The sequence below is a fragment of the Chamaea fasciata genome, unplaced genomic scaffold (genome assembly GCF_029207755.1).
Source record: "Chamaea fasciata isolate MVZ Bird 193981 ecotype frontalis unplaced genomic scaffold, bChaFas1.0.hap1 SCAF_9, whole genome shotgun sequence".
Classification (NCBI taxonomy): domain Eukaryota; kingdom Metazoa; phylum Chordata; class Aves; order Passeriformes; family Sylviidae; genus Chamaea; species Chamaea fasciata.
Window position 1 is genome coordinate 16651165 of NW_027094094.1, and position 15432 is coordinate 16666596.

Consider the following 15432-nt stretch of genomic DNA (forward strand, 5'->3'; position numbering starts at 1 on the left):
GAGTTCCCTTTTATTCGCAAGAAGCAGGAATATCCCTCTGGTAGAGCATCCCCTTGGACTGTATCCAAAGATATCACAGACCCACTTAAGTGCCAGTAAAGCAGAGAAGCTCTTTTTTTTTTTTTTTTTTTTTTTTTTTCCTTAGCTCCCAAGATGTTTTGACTGGCTGAAAATGATGAAAGAGTTAACAGCAGGCTTGCTGACCTGACTCAGTTCTGGGAAAACAGAGGGAAGAGTTAACCAAAGCTTTATCAATATTGAATCAGACAAGTTACATGAAACAGATGCCAGTCTGTGGGGCTAGATGCAAAGCAAATCTTTTCTAAATGTCTTTTTGCAGAATGAAAAGTCTGGTTCAGAGTAGCAGTTAATGCAGTTTACTTGGGTCTTGCCAAAGGCATTTCATTTCATGACATATGCTGGTATGATTAAAAAGCATGCATTGTATGGAATTAAAAGGATGCACTTTGAAAGAATTAAAGTTGGCTCACTGACAGATTGCAAAGTGGTGAGAGTAAGGAGTGGAACTATTTCCAGCAGATTCCCACAAGGATCAGTTCCTGGTACAACATCGTTTAGTATTTTCATCACATGTCCAAACAATGATGTAAAATCAGTCCCAAGATGGTTGGGGGCTGGAGCACTCCTGGTGTCAGAAACGGCTGGGAGAGCTGAACTTGTTCAACCTGAAGACAAGGTTTCAGGGAAAGTAAAAACAGCCTAGGAGTAGGTTACAAAGAAAGCACAGCACAGAATGAGACACTGCGATCATAAACGGAAAGTGGAAAAGTTTCAATTAAATATAAGGGAAAAGAAATTGCTATGAGAACAATCAGACACTGGATCAGGATGGTCCGGGATGTTATGAAATCTCTTTCCTTGGAGGTTTTTGAGATCTGATTGGATGACACCTGGAACAACTTTACCTGAATTCAATTTTGGCCTTGTTTTAAGCAGAAACTTGGACTGGATGGCTTCCCAAAATCTTCCCTTGGGAGGAATGTAATTTAGTTGACTCTGCCTGGAGAGGAATTTGGGAATCCTGTTGGATAACTACTTCAACATGTGCTCTAATGTAAGGCTACAGGGAGAATCAACTGCTGGATGTTATTTGGTCACTGCTGTCAAGAGCCCCACACGAAACCCACCACCTTTGCAAAGTGGAATTCCTAAAATAGAAGCAGCCAGTTGCAGGTGACCATCACTTCCTCAGGTGCAGCCTGTGAAATCTTGCACTGCTGCCCAATGGAGCTCTCCAGTGCCTCCTGAGCTGCTGCTTTTGCTATGTAAGTGGAGCGAAGGACAGCCAGGACCTGGATTTTGTCCTGTGCATATTATGCAGCATTTCAGAGGGTTGTTTCTATCACCCAAAACTATAGCAACCCCTTACACTTACAGAGAAAAAAAGGCATTCAATACTGAGATGAGAGGGAGTACATTAGGAGCTTTTATGCAAAGCCTTGCCAAGATTCAGTGATTGGAGGGTTTAAGTTAGGCAATGTGAAATTCTAAATAAAAATAAATTAAAAGATGCCACAGTTTCTCCAGAGTGAAGACGAGTTCTCCCGTGTTGCTATTCAAAAGTCCTGGACATGCTTTACTGCAGAGCAAGTGGCCAGTGCTGAATCATGACTCAGGTGGCCAAGATTTGCAGGCAGGCACTCACTGTTTTCTACCTTAAGCATTTTCCCTTTTCTGCCTGACTTGGAGTTGTTCTGGAGTATTTCTGAACAGTAGAAACCTTTAAGACAACTCCACACTTTCACAAAAAAGCCTTTTTGCAGTAGTTGAGGGAATAATGTACATCACCTACCTCACACAAATGTAGTCAGAGGTTACACAAACAGCATCAGCACAGGTGTGCTGGAGCAGCAGGACCCTGATCTATACTGCTAACTAGAAAGGCAAGCAGCCAAGAGATGAACCCATCTGACCACAGATAACAACCCTTATGATGTGTTTTGCTGCATTTGTTTGTTAGCTGAGATCCATTAAGATGAATTATATAGATTCACATGTTGTAGAAATGCCATTGTGATAAAGCTCACAGCCTCAGATACATTCAAATACTTTGTTTTTAAATAGAAATCACTGTTGTATTTTTTTCTGTTATGTGAAATCCCCAACCCTGATGTAACTTGAAGAGGCTTTTTTAAAAGCTTCTCTGAAGTGATGAAACTATTGACTCATTGCTGGTTTGAGTTTTGACACCAGAGAACTGCGTTGGCCAGAGCAGCAACTGCTAGGCTATGAATTCTTTGTTTTTTCAATGACAATCTGAAAAAATGGAAAAATCAACCTCATCTTTTAACGCAAAAATTTCTTACATTCTAACTGTGTACTTGACTAGCTTAATATTCCTAGGCAAAAAAGTTTTGTGGGCTTTTTTTCCCCTCCGAGAAGACAATGTACTTCCTTTTAGCAGTTTTAGACACAAAAATACACATTGATAAGTGGTCTCTAATCAGATGATGTAGCAATTCCCTGACCACTCTAGAAAAAGCAGACAGACACATACATTGCTATGTTGAAAAAGTTAGAACGTGAGTGGTATAATTATCATATCATAGTTAACTCATTCCCAAATCAGTTAACTTCTTGGCAGAAGTATTAAAGAGTATATGTTAGACAAATAAAAGTGTTTCCTGTCTCTTATGGAAAAGCAACAGCTAAAAAGAAAGGGGAGGAAATAAATGCATTTCTTGCAATATGCAATTATATACTGCTCTGTTGCATCTGGATATATAAGGTGTGCTGGGTGCACACACACACTACAAAATAAACAAGCCATTACACACTAACACATCCAGGAGGAGTAGCCTGTGGGTTACTGCTTCTTCTGTGTACCTTGCTTATGAATTTATCTTTGACTGTACATGTGTGGAACAGTTTGCTGGCTAAATAACCTCTGAGGTGCATAACCACTCCTCAGCAACTGATTTTTTCATACCTTTACTTACTTAGCAGCAGGAAAAGGACACAGGCACAGTGGCATCCAAGGGCGGCATCTATGGGTGCATGGACAGAGCCAAGGGCAGAGAGCTGGAAAATGTAAGAGAGACAAGATGAGCAGTGACGCCATTGAAAACACGGTAGTCACACACTTGACGAGAGGCGGCAATATCATTTTTATCACACATGATACTTTCACCCTACCATTAATCACTTAGAAAAATTAATTACAAACATTCTTTACTCTAGTCAGACAGTTCCATTTTGGTAGCAGGGAACAGGGTGTGCCACAGTTTTCTCCCTGTCATGGTGAGCCTACTGTCCTTTCGTGTTTTCTCTGTGAAGGATTTTTGTGACAATATCCAGTTGCCTCACACCTTGCAGATGATTGCTCTGCCCTTATCCTTCAGTGGAGTGGCAAGAGTTTTTCAGATTCCTGTTACACATCGCCCACTGACCATCTGCTATTACCACCTTAACGAGAAATCACTTGATGAAAGGCAATTGAGTGGTTACCATCCACTACAAGGTTACAAGCTCATTATACTACTTCCCCCTCCAATATTAAGCAATAGTGATAAGCCAAGAGTCTTAGCTGATACAAACTGGTGCATTTCTGCTATTTCAATAGTGTTGTCTTTGTTTACATGACATTTAGCTTGAAAGCATTTACTGTTAGGTCAATTTAGGTCCCAGCCTTTGGTTAAAGTGGGTTTCTGAGTGCCACTGTTTTAAAATAAAAACTTGTGATAATCAAAGAATATTCTATTTTTTATTATTATTTTAGTCATCATGGATGAGATGCTTTAAAGATGAATAAACTGTGGTGTTTCAGTACTCATGAGAACTTGGTTTCTGTTTCCCCTCAGAGCACTGAGGTTTCTTGTAAAGCTGCTCTGAGTCTGGATTTATGTACCATTTGCAGAGGAAGATCTATCCACTTAAAACTTCCACATTAGGTTCTGCTGAGTCAGTTTTATATATCAAGCTGTTAAAACAAAAACAAAAACAACAAAACAAACAAACAACAACAAAAAACCCAAACCAAAACCACAAAAATCAGTCCAGAGGAAGTTCACAGATTCCAAAACCGTTTTTGTTCTAACAGCAAACCTCTGTATTTCTTGTTCTGCATCAGGTCTCAGCTGTGATCTGTTTCCACTAAACTAGAAGCATTCTATGCAGCCATCCTGTTAGGTTGTGGGTTTCAAGACAATCTCCTAAATAAAAATCAGAGAACTAAACAGATTGAGGTAAGCTGTTAGAACACAAGAAAAAGCCAGAGCTGCCTCTTGTCATAGAGACATTTTGCAGGAGTACAAAACTACAGTGAAAAAAAAGCCTGGCAGAGTGATTCCGAACATACCACTAGAGGGGGAATGATAGCGTTGCTGTACTTAAGTTTGGAAAAAAATGTTCTGAAAGGTTGTGTTGCTAGCACATACTCTATTTTAGTTCTGGGACTCATCCTCTAATGTCATATATATTCTGAGTGGTAAAGAAACCACCTGATGGCCAGCTTCATTTCAGGGAAAGGGAGGGCATAGGTATGATGGGCACTAGAAGACAAGTTTGGATGTGCTCGGATTACTGGGGGATAGTTCAGAGGAGAGACACCTTGAAAGGTCAATGTCAGGAATGCAGCATGCTAATGATGCTAATGAAATAAACAACACCCGAGATAGGTCTCGATTTGGTGAAGCACTTATGGACATGTTGTACTTGAAGCACCTGAGCTGCTGTATTCATTTCAGCCAGGTGACCTGCGTACCTCACCGGACGGGAGCTCCAGGCATTGCGCTGTCACAGAGCTGGTGTTTCTTGGCATTTATCCACACCCTTTGACTGCAAAGATTAGTGCATCTTCCTCTTATAAAACTGCCTTCTGCTGGTGATCATTCTCCTGATTCCAGATGACTCTTATTCATAGCATAAGAAAAGCTTTCCCAAAGGTTTCAATAGCTCTTTTTCCCCAAAACATGCACATCATCTGCATATATCTCATCTTATCCTAAAAAACAAAAAAATCACTTCTGGGGCCCTATTCTCTCATATCCAGAAGGAAAATATTGCCTGAGAAAACAGTATCAAGTTCCAACACCCCCCAACACACCCTCCCCCCTCCCCCTTTTCTTTTTATTTTGATTTTGCATAATAGGACATAATTTATTATTTGGCTTATAATCATTGACAAGGGTCCAGAAAAATGCAAATCTTCCTGTTTTGATATCTTACACTGATTGTAACTTATTATGTCATAGGCCCTTTTAGCACCAGAGACATCATTCTGGTATAGTAATCCCTTCAGAGAATTCCTTCCAACAAATATAGAAGACTGTCATCATGATGAGAAAAAGCCTTTCCCCTAAAAGTGTTTATCATCCAAGAATAAATAGCAATGAAAACAATGGCTTTTCGAGACTTTAGGTAAAATAATCCATTTATCAGGAAGATATTGCTATAAGCATTGTACATAAGCCACTTACCCTTTGCAGTGACTTACAGTCATCTGAATGTCAATTAAAAAAAAGGGGAAGAAGAAGATGAAGTTATAATGCTGTATCAACAGACAGCTGTCCTAGTGGGCACTGGGAGCACAGAATGACTCGCATTGCCGAGCAGTGCAGTCACTGCCAAAGGAATGATGAGCTCACATTTCATTCTGGTTCCCGTCCTGGTGTGGTCAGACTGTGGGACTCTGAGCCCTCCTCGCCCAGCTGACGCCCCTCCGCTGCCGGGACACCAGATCTGGCTCGTTAACGTGTCTGGAATGAGCGTGAACCACCTCTCAGCTGGCAAGCGCAAGGGGCATACTTGGATTCCCAGGTTGGAAGATTATCTCATTCAAGCACAGTTCTCCCAAAGATATATAAGTGCAGGGAGCGTGGTGGTCCCTGCAGAGCTGGCCTGAGCCCTGGGAGGTTTCAGCCATACAGGAGCACAGCCTGTGATCACCAGCAAATATGACGATGATGATGAAAGTAGAAGAGCTGGTAGGTGCAACCTTCTTTCATTTACTCACAATTATTTTCTAGACTGTCATTAGACCAGGCAGAGAAAGATGACCTTTGTGGATCACTGATTTAGCAGGTTATCAGCACTGCTGTGCTCTAGGTGCAAACCCTTACATGCTGTGGGTTATATTATTATATTTTCATTTTAAGTTTTCCTTGGGAAAGGGTCTCACCACAGATACAACTACACAACTGTTTGGATTTGGCATCACAGCGCAGTTCACCAAGAAAAGATCAACCAAAATTTAGCTATTTATTTGACTTTGTCCTTGATTTTAATTTACGTATGTATTTTTAGAAGCCAGTAATCTTATGATCACACTAAGTAATTCCAATCTAATAGGGTACTGGGATGACATATTAATGCAAGCAAACTACAGTATTTTATAATACTAAATTAGCATCTTAATAATAGTATTGTTTTCTAATAACGAACTAACCGTTCCTACAGCCACTGACTGCTGTTCATGATGTAAAAGAGTCTTCAAAAAATTAGGTCTAGACTACAAGTAATGGGACATTCTGATCGAGAAACTGGGAGAACAGGAATGATTCAGTAAAACACTGCATTTCTTTTCTCAGATGGCTTTGTTAAGATACAGCTGCCTAACTAGTTAATGCTGTCTTAAATTCTTTGGCAAGGTTATCAGAGTTTCTTCTGCATTAGACTCTATAAGAAATACAATTTTACAAGGTAATCAAACAGAAAGGCAGTCTAGTCCATAAGAACCCACTCTCAAAATACACATCTGCCTCTATTAAGTTTAACAAGTTATCTCTTTGTACACAATTAGGCTTTAGAAGTATTTCTGAAAACTATTGAAAGCTGTGCTGCTGCACAGCAACACATAGCTTCTGCCATTCTTCTACAAATGGGACTTTGGTACTGACAGCAATGGAAAAAACAGCCTTGAAATCAGCAACCCTTTCAACTGGAGATGTGCCCCAGTCAGTTGCATCCCCAGCTAACCCAGGCACAGGCAGAATGGCCTTTCCTGGCTGGCACACACACTCCCAGAGAGGGCAGGAATGAGGTGCAATCAGCCCTAGGCAATCCATGTTCCCAGGTGGTGGCTACTGCAGTCAAGAATCCACTGATTATATTGTATCATGTTTGCATTTACAGGTGACTGGGAAGAAGGTGGATGATAAAGAGACTGGCAGCTTCCTCCCTGAGGACTTCAAGAATGGAGAGTATGAAGCTGCTGTAAGATTAGAGAAGCAGGAGGACCTAAAGACAGTCCCTGAGCACTCATTGACCCGAGGTGATCTGGCTTATGAGAAGGAGAAAAAACTAGAAGCAGAGGTAGGCTCTTGGGTTTTCTGCTTGGATTTTTATCATCATATATGCACTTCCTGCTGCAGTCCTTGAAGTTCTGCCTCTCTCTAAGTTAGAAATACATGCACGGTGAGCTAGAAAAACCCTTGGGAGACCACCACAAAAGGAGGTTGGTCTAAAGTCCACTGAAGATCATGGAGATCTGCTCACCTCTGTAGCCTGTGGGTGCAGGCAGTAACACTTTGAGGCAGAACCTAAAGCATCCCCTGCACTGTCTGACTGAAACCCTGAGAGCTCCTGCTGCCCAGGGGTCACCTGCTGCTGGCTGGCACTGAGGGGGGAGCAATCAGAGCCAGTGAGACACCTTCAGCTTGCACATCTAATGACTGCTACCAAAAATAACTAATCCACAAAAAACGGAAGAGTGCATTTCTGAAGCCAGAAGCCTTAATTAACATGAAAATGTTCTTTTTATGAAAACACAGCATTATACTTACTAGTACATTTGGAAAGAACAGTAACAAATGAAACTCATACTGGTGTACAGAAAAGTACCAATTTCTATTCCTGGAGCATGACAATTCTCCCTAGATCCTTAAGAACTGATGTTTTTTCCCCCCAATAACACAGTAGCTGTAATATCTTTAATTTTTTTCTTTGTGAATAAGCAATCAACTGGCCTAAAAATGTAAAGTGATTTGGAAATGATAAAGTTTAAGTAGCAGGGGAAATAAGACTGTGTTCTAAAAAATGAAGAGTGAGAAAGTCAGTCTCAGAAACTTTAGAATAAAAACTACTTTTTAAACTTCAACAGAGACATCATTACTGGCTACAGAGGTTATTTTGAGTTCCTTTAAAGCAGGTTCCTAAGAACTTTGTGGGTTTCCAGTTATCTGCAGTCAGCATAATTATTTTCCATTAGGCCAGTGATCTGCAGATCAAACCACAAATGCAGAGAACAATAAAAAGAAGAGGTGGAAATAACTTGAAAAAGAATTCAGTTGACAAAACTATATACCATATGACAGCGTGTCACCAGTGTATTGACCCTTAATCACATCATGGGACAGAATCTGTCATCTGTATTCACCCTGAGTGAGCCCTTGTTTGTGAATCTCCCTTCCGAAGTCAAGGACACCTCGTGGGATCTCAGTTTAGGCAACACACTTGCCCTTGGTGTCAGCAGTGCCCCACACTGACTTCATGCCCAGATGCTTTTTACAAGCAGCTCTGGAGAACCCTTAAACATTTATTGAACTGCCCCATCAAGGACATTGAGGACATTCTTCATGGCTTCCCAAAATGTAGTAACACTTGCAAACTGAAAAGCAAAGATCATTCTAAACCTTGTTTTTCTCTTGAGGGTATGTTTTTAAGCAAAGAGAATAAAGTTCCAATAATTTAGGGGCTGCATCATTAGAAAAATGTGATTAAAGAAAATCACTTGGTGGAAGTCAGTTGAAACTGCAGGACCTTTCCAGCTCTCATAAGCTGCACATGAAATTTTTAAAATTGTTGTGCCGGAAGAGACAGTAGTGCTGCTCTGACTCCTGGCCTAAATTCAAGTCACAACATACGGCTCAAGAAGAAGTTAGGAAGAGGTCTAATGGTATATGAAAAACTATATGAGGTAGAACTTCTCACACAGTTAGCAGCTTGTAGTAATGGTCAATTAGCTCTATCTGAAAAAAAAAAATTAAAACAATTTATATCAGAGTTCATTCAGTCAATTGAATTCAGCTGAATAGTATCACATTGCTGTCCTGCCACTGAACGGGAGAGCTGGTCACATAGCTCAACCTGCTGCCTTGCCTGATTTGTTTCAGCTGAAGAAAAAGAAATTAGAGGCCAGGTCAAAACTTGAAAACTTGGAGGATCTTGAAAAAATTATTGAGCTGAAGAAGAAGAAAAGATGCAAGAAGGTGAAAGTGCCTGTTTTAAAGAAACCTGAACCAGAAGTTATTGTAAGTTACTTCAAAGTACCTTATTCTGGAGAAGCATTAATGAGGGTTTGTGCCACCCACATACATGTTCTCTATGTTCTGTCCTTCAGACAGGACCTGTGGATATTCCCACATTCTTCAAAGCTGCACTGGAGAATAACTTGCCGGTAATTGAAAAATACCTGTCAGACAAAGGGGATCCAAATGTCTGTGATAAGGTACGGTCTTCTTCCTAATGCAAAGCCTGCTACAGAAGAGAGCAAAAATAACTTTTTACCATGAGGTTTTGTAGATTCCACCTTCATGAAAGGAAAAAAAGGGATGGGGGAAAATAAATAAACGCTGGAAGTTTTGTACATCAGGTTTTCTAGTGGCCACTGAGACCCTTCAAAATCATATTCCCTCAAAGAGTCTTTATATTTAAAAGGAGGCTGTTGGTGCCCAGGAGAACCTGATTTTCTCTAAAAGGTGATCTTCCAATGCTGTGGAAAAAGAGATAATTTTTTCTGCAGAACAACAGAAATAAGTAGCTGCCCTCATACTCCATAATGCATAAGCTGCACTTTGATAACACAATGTAGCATGTTGGATGGGGAGCTCAACAGGTGTCATTTTAAATCTGGAGGCCATACTGCAGATACTTCTCCCATCCGTTAAAATGCTGGGTAGGCAGCTCTCAGCTATCAGGTTGCTATTAAAATTTAGCTGATTTCAGGTCTCAAAAGTATTAGCTCTTTAAAAGGAATCAGCATGCAGTATGTATTTGCCATCATCCTTGGGAGGGTGGGAGAAGAGATTTCAAGACATCTTTGTGCCATACGTAATATCTAACTTTGCACCGTTCCAATTGCCAGTACAAACGCACCGCGCTGCACAGGGCCTGCTCTGAAGGACACCTAGAGGTGGTGAAAAAGTTGGTGGAAGCTGGAGCCCAGCTTGAACAGAAAGACATGGTATGCACATCCACTCACCCCTCTTTCCAAAAGCCGCTCATTGTTTGATACGTGACAGGAGAAACATTTATAGAAGTGCTTCTTGTAGAGGAGCAGTCCTAAAAGGCCTTCCAATGTCTTTGAAGTTTATCCTTAAAACAACATTGTTGACAAGAGGTTTCAGGAGGGAGTGTTTGCCTCCCTGTGCCAAAATGGTTGCTGGAAAACACAGGGAGTGCTGGCCAGCGGAGCGCCACAAACAAGAAAGCGTGGGCAGGGTAAGAGAGCTGAGGTCAGGCTCCCACCTCAGCCCGCTGGCAGGCGCTGAGACAGCACTGTCCCACGCAGGGCTCCACGGTCGGCACAGCCGCACCAGGATTTCAGGGCTGTGCTCGGGAGAGCCCCCTGCTCCTCTGGAATGCCGGCCACAAGGGTTCCCGAGTATCAACAGCTTCTGCAGCTGTTTGTTCGCTTCTCCGCCCTTCTTCCTTGCTGAACAGTTGGCACTGGCCAGCCTCGGTGCCCCTCGTTTAACCCAGCAGTGCTCACAGAGGGTGACAAACAGGAGGAATGACAGGCAGAGTGGGACCATCAAGGGACCCTTTGCAACACAGCTCTGGGCAGAGATGCTAAATCTTGCAGAGGAGAGGGGTTTTTAATTCACGTGGTGGACTTGCATAACTTGGGGATTTGTTTTTTAAAGAGAACTGTCCTGTCCCTTCAGCTTCATTTTCTATGCATTTTAGAACCCAAAAGGCAGTGAATAAAAAATTTAAATAGCACATACCAGCCACATACCTGGCTAAAGGTAACTTCTAAGCTCAAAGAATAGACAAAACACATCCTCTCTCACAGCAGCGATCTCTGTCTTTAGGATTAATATGCAATGTGTGTCAAGAGTGAGAAATTCACAGTACTACAGAAATTAGGGCAAAATAAAAAAAGCTGTTACTAGAAACATTTTGTTTTTACTAGAAACAAATTTTTTTACTAGAAACTGTGATCCCTCTGTGATCACAGTGAGGTGCTCTAGGTTAAATCGCATAGAATTAATTTGGATTAATTTAGAAATTTGATAAAAATAGTGTTTTCTAAAAATATAACCTTGTATTAAAATATTTTTAATTTCCTTCTCCTATTAAAGCTTCATTCTACAGCTCTGCACTGGGCATGCCGGGGTGGGAATCTGGATGTTCTGAAATTCCTACTGGACAAAGGGATAAACATAAATGCAAGAGACAAGGTACGTGCTTCTGGAACTCTGCAGCTTTTTTAAATTGGAGTCGAAAAGCTGACCCTGACTCCCGGTAGATATTTTCTGGCAGCTGTTTTAGAAGCAGCTTTTAGCTGTTCCCCGCCACTGACCATCTCCCCCGCTGACCCCCCAGCTGCTCAGCACGCCCTTGCACGTGGCTGTGCGAACGGGTCGCTACGACTGCGGGGAGCACCTCATCGCCTGCGAGGCGGATCTCAACGCCAGAGACAGGGTAAGCAGCGACCCCTCTCCCTGCCAGCTCCGGGCGGCAGCACGGGGGCTGCCGGCTGCCCCCGAGAAGCCCCGAGCAGCCGGGCGGGCCGGCAGCGCTGACGCTGAGCTCCGTCCCTAGGAGGGAGACACACCGATGCACGACGCCGTGAGGCTGAACCGCTACAAAATCATCAGGCTCCTCATCCTGCACGGAGCAGATCTGACCCTAAAGAACTGCGTAAGTAACAGCACAAAATCGAGCAGTTTTAAAATGCTTTAAAATAAATTTCCCACCAGAGCAGTTCCATAGGTTTCAAGACTGGGAGAGACTATTCTGAACAGACTTAATTAGATCATTTCACAGCTAATTAAAGCAGAGCTGAGACAGGGAAAGGGTACCTTGGGGGAGGTCAGGGAAAAGAAGAAAACCCAGTACCTGTTTTAAAACCAGAACTGACTATCTGCAACTTAGACAACATCACACCTTTCTATTATTTAATTACTCATACCGTAAAAAAAGATGTAATAGACAGATACCTCACACAACTCCTGGGCTTCAATCACCTCTGAGACAACGAAGATCTCAGCTTATAAGAGAAATCTTCTTTTCGTTAAGCCCACAGCTGGGGGCCAGCCCCAGCACTACACCTGGAGGACAGGCTGTTAACCTTACTGCAGGCCAACAAATCCCTGTGGCTGAGAGCAGTCCCACAGCTGGCTGTGCTCAGAGCCACTGCAGCAGCAGCATTGCTTGACCTCTGTGACCACTTGTTAAAATATAGCACTTGACAGACCTTTTCTCCCAAATCCAAACCTAGCAGCCGTAGCACTGGTTTTACTATTGCCAGTGAATGTTTTTGACTGACAGTCAGTCCAAACCCCAGGGGACAAGGAAGAAAACAGTCACTGGAGCACTCTGTACTCCCTACTCTCTGCCCACCTCCCTGAAGCGTGGCCATTCCCAGCATTATCCCTCATCAGAGAATGACAATTATAGAAAGTACAGCCCCAAAGGCCAGACTTGCTCCCTCAGACTTTGTCTGCACACTAAAGTTGGTCCTACCTGATTCCTGTGGTTCATACCCAAATCAAACTCTTATCTGAATTCTGCATTAAATGGAAGAGTGTCACCTAAATAGATTTCTTATCACTTGAAACTAGAACAAAATGAACACCTGCACATTCTACCGGTCACAGCATTTGCCTAAACCCACTGAAACCCAGGGAGTTTTCATCGTGGCTCTGACCAGGACTGGGACTAGATCTGTACTGCAAAAGTACTTTTACCTCAGGGGTGCAAGACTAAGGCTAAGCCAGTGTGTGCAGAAGAGACTCACATCATGCAGACGCACTGAACAAGTATTTAGGAAAGACAAAGTACTTGGCCATCATGGGATGAAATTAAGTATCCCTCTGTTTCTTTTAACCAGGAAGGGAAAACCCCTATGGATCTTGTTCTTCAGTGGCAGAATGGCACCAAAGAGATATTCAACAGCCTGAAAGTAAATTCCAAAAAGAGTGCCCATCTAGGTAAATTCTGAAGTGAGAAACCAGACCACGCTCTTTTTGCTGCTTTGAAATGCATCCCGCAGACCTGGATGAAATGAACATCTATTGAAAATATTTATGGCACTGGATTATTTGAGGTGCCCTCAGTTAAAACGGCAGGAAACCTGCAAAGAAATTACTTTGGAAGACAGGTTGAGGGTTAAAATTCCACTAGCTCTAAAATGGTTTTATTTATTTATATTATTTATTTATTTATTTAAAAGTAATTTTTAATGATGCTTATTATTCAAGCTTTTTTTTAATAGATACAATTTGTCTAAATGCAATTTTTGCCAGAAACAAATCCTTTCGTCTTAAATGGCAGCATTTTCAACTAAATTAGCAACTTTCCTCAAGCCTTCCAATAGCTCTAAATAGTGAATACTTGCAACTGTTGTCTTGTCTCACTACTGAAATAACCTGTGAATTGAGTGGCGGTATGTGGAAGAGCAATGGAAGAAGGTATAATGAGGTGCCAAGAGGATTTAATGAAGCAGTTGAACAATGGTTTTTACTCAGGGTTTGGCAATCGTGGTTGATAATGAGCTCGAGGACAGAGCTCCAACCACCATGTACCCTTTGGACTGAAGGATTCAGATTTAATGTTGTGAAGGTGAGAGGAGACTGTATCAGGGAAGCGATTTTTTTTTAAACTAGACCACTACAAAGTATGATGATAGAAGAACGCAAAATCAGATTATGTATATTTGTAAATTTGTACTGCTTTTTCTGTACATTTTGAACTGATCCATTTCAGATTAAATTAATAGAGCGGTTCTTTTTACTTGCTGGAGTGGATGATGGAGCGGTGAGCATGCATGGGAAATTTTGTCTCTCTTTAATGAAAGTTCACATCATGTCTGCTGTAAAATTTTTTAAGAATCAAAAAAAAGCCTCAGCTGCCAAGAGCAGCCATCCCTTGAGCTACCTCCCTGCCACTGTTAGGTAAACCCCATCTCACTCATTTTGTTACATGGAGGCACATGCGAAAGGCAGTATTTTGAGTAGCTAGTAAAACAAAGTTACAGTTCCATCATTGAGTTTGATTTCAAAAATATCATTTCTTACTTAGTCACTACTCTGTTGAGCACAAGGCAGCTCCAGCTATCCAAGCCAAGAGAGATGCCAAGTTCTGCTAGGAAAGGTAGACACTTCTCCCTTTGCTTTAGCAGAAGCAGGACAATATTCAGTGCTGCCAGCCAGGGCATGACATCCCATTTCATAGAACCACAGAACAGTTTGGGCTGGAAGGGACCTTCAAAGGTCATCTGTTCCAACCCCTCTGCAATGAGCAGGGACATTTTCAACAAGATGGGGTTGCTGAGAGCCCTGTTCCACCTGGCCTTGAATGTTTCCAGGGATAAGTCATCTACCACCTCTCTGGGCAACCTGTGCTAGTGATCCACCAGACTCATTATAAAAGACTTCTCGTATCCAAACTAAATCCACCCTTTTTTAGTCTAAACCCATTACCTCTTGTCCTATCACAACAGGCAGTGATGAAAATTCTGGAGAAATCTTTTTTAAAAGTCCCATTTAAATATTGAAAGGACCCAGTAAACTGGTGCTGGAGCCTTCTATTCTCCAGGCTGAATAACCCCAGCTCTCTCAGCATTTCCATGCAGAAGTGCTCCATCCTTATTCCCAGTTTGGTGGCCCTCTCTGGACACACTCCAACAGCTTCATGTTCTTCCTGTGCTGAGGACCCCAGAGCTGGACACAGCACTCCAGGTGGGAGAGAGCAGAGTACAGGGGTAGTTAGATGCTGCATTCCATTAAATTCCTAATTATCCTAATTATTGGGTGGCCTGACAGACAGGTATGCCAGAGGCTCTCACACTCCTTCACCAACCCATGTCAGCTGGCTTTACAGTCTGGCCAAAGCAATGTCCTGGGCAATATCCTGAGGTGGAGTCAGAAGTGGGCAGCAATGAATACTTGTTCCTGGAATGCCAATTTTGGAGTGAATGTTCACAAAATCCAGAGGAGCAAGCAAAAGAACCACTTATTCTGTCTCCTAGACTGAGGCCAACAGTTCCAGACAGATGACTTTTCTCACACAAGCCCTGTAACTCATGAGTGTCACCCTGCCAGCCACAGGCTTAGTTTGTGCACACATCCTTCTCCACAGAAATTATAGAATGCCCACACTTGCTGCCCTTCACTGCAAGCCACGACTTCCCTGCTTGTTTCTGCCCAATTACCTGGACACTGGGAGCAAGCCTTGCAGGAAAACAGAAATGACATCAGGGCTGGCTAACTCAGTCTGTTCACCACCTAAGTGAGCAGCAGTTCA

The 15432-nt window shown here is 42.3% G+C and overlaps 1 protein-coding gene across 1 annotated transcript; it reads left to right on the forward strand.

Moving 5' to 3' along the window:
* The first annotated feature begins 5840 nt into the window (after positions 1-5840).
* Positions 5841-13922, forward strand: ANKRD1 (ankyrin repeat domain 1). Its single transcript, XM_066191223.1, has 9 exons — positions 5841-5945; positions 7093-7272; positions 9072-9209; positions 9299-9406; positions 10043-10141; positions 11265-11363; positions 11509-11607; positions 11728-11826; positions 13019-13922. The coding sequence occupies exons 1-9, from the start codon at positions 5916-5918 to the stop codon at positions 13127-13129; spliced, it is 963 nt and encodes a 320-aa protein (XP_066047320.1). The 5' UTR covers positions 5841-5915; the 3' UTR covers positions 13130-13922.
* Positions 13923-15432: the final 1510 nt, after the last annotated feature.

Excerpts from the sequence above, each read along its gene's own strand:
- ANKRD1 (XM_066191223.1), top strand. The coding sequence starts at position 5,916 with ATGACGATGATGATGAAAGTAGAAGAGCTG. Across the intron at positions 7,273-9,071 it reads AGAAAAAACTAGAAGCAGAG|CTGAAGAAAAAGAAATTAGA; the intron begins GTAGGCTCTTGG and ends GATTTGTTTCAG. Across the intron at positions 11,608-11,727 it reads ATCTCAACGCCAGAGACAGG|GAGGGAGACACACCGATGCA; the intron begins GTAAGCAGCGAC and ends CTCCGTCCCTAG.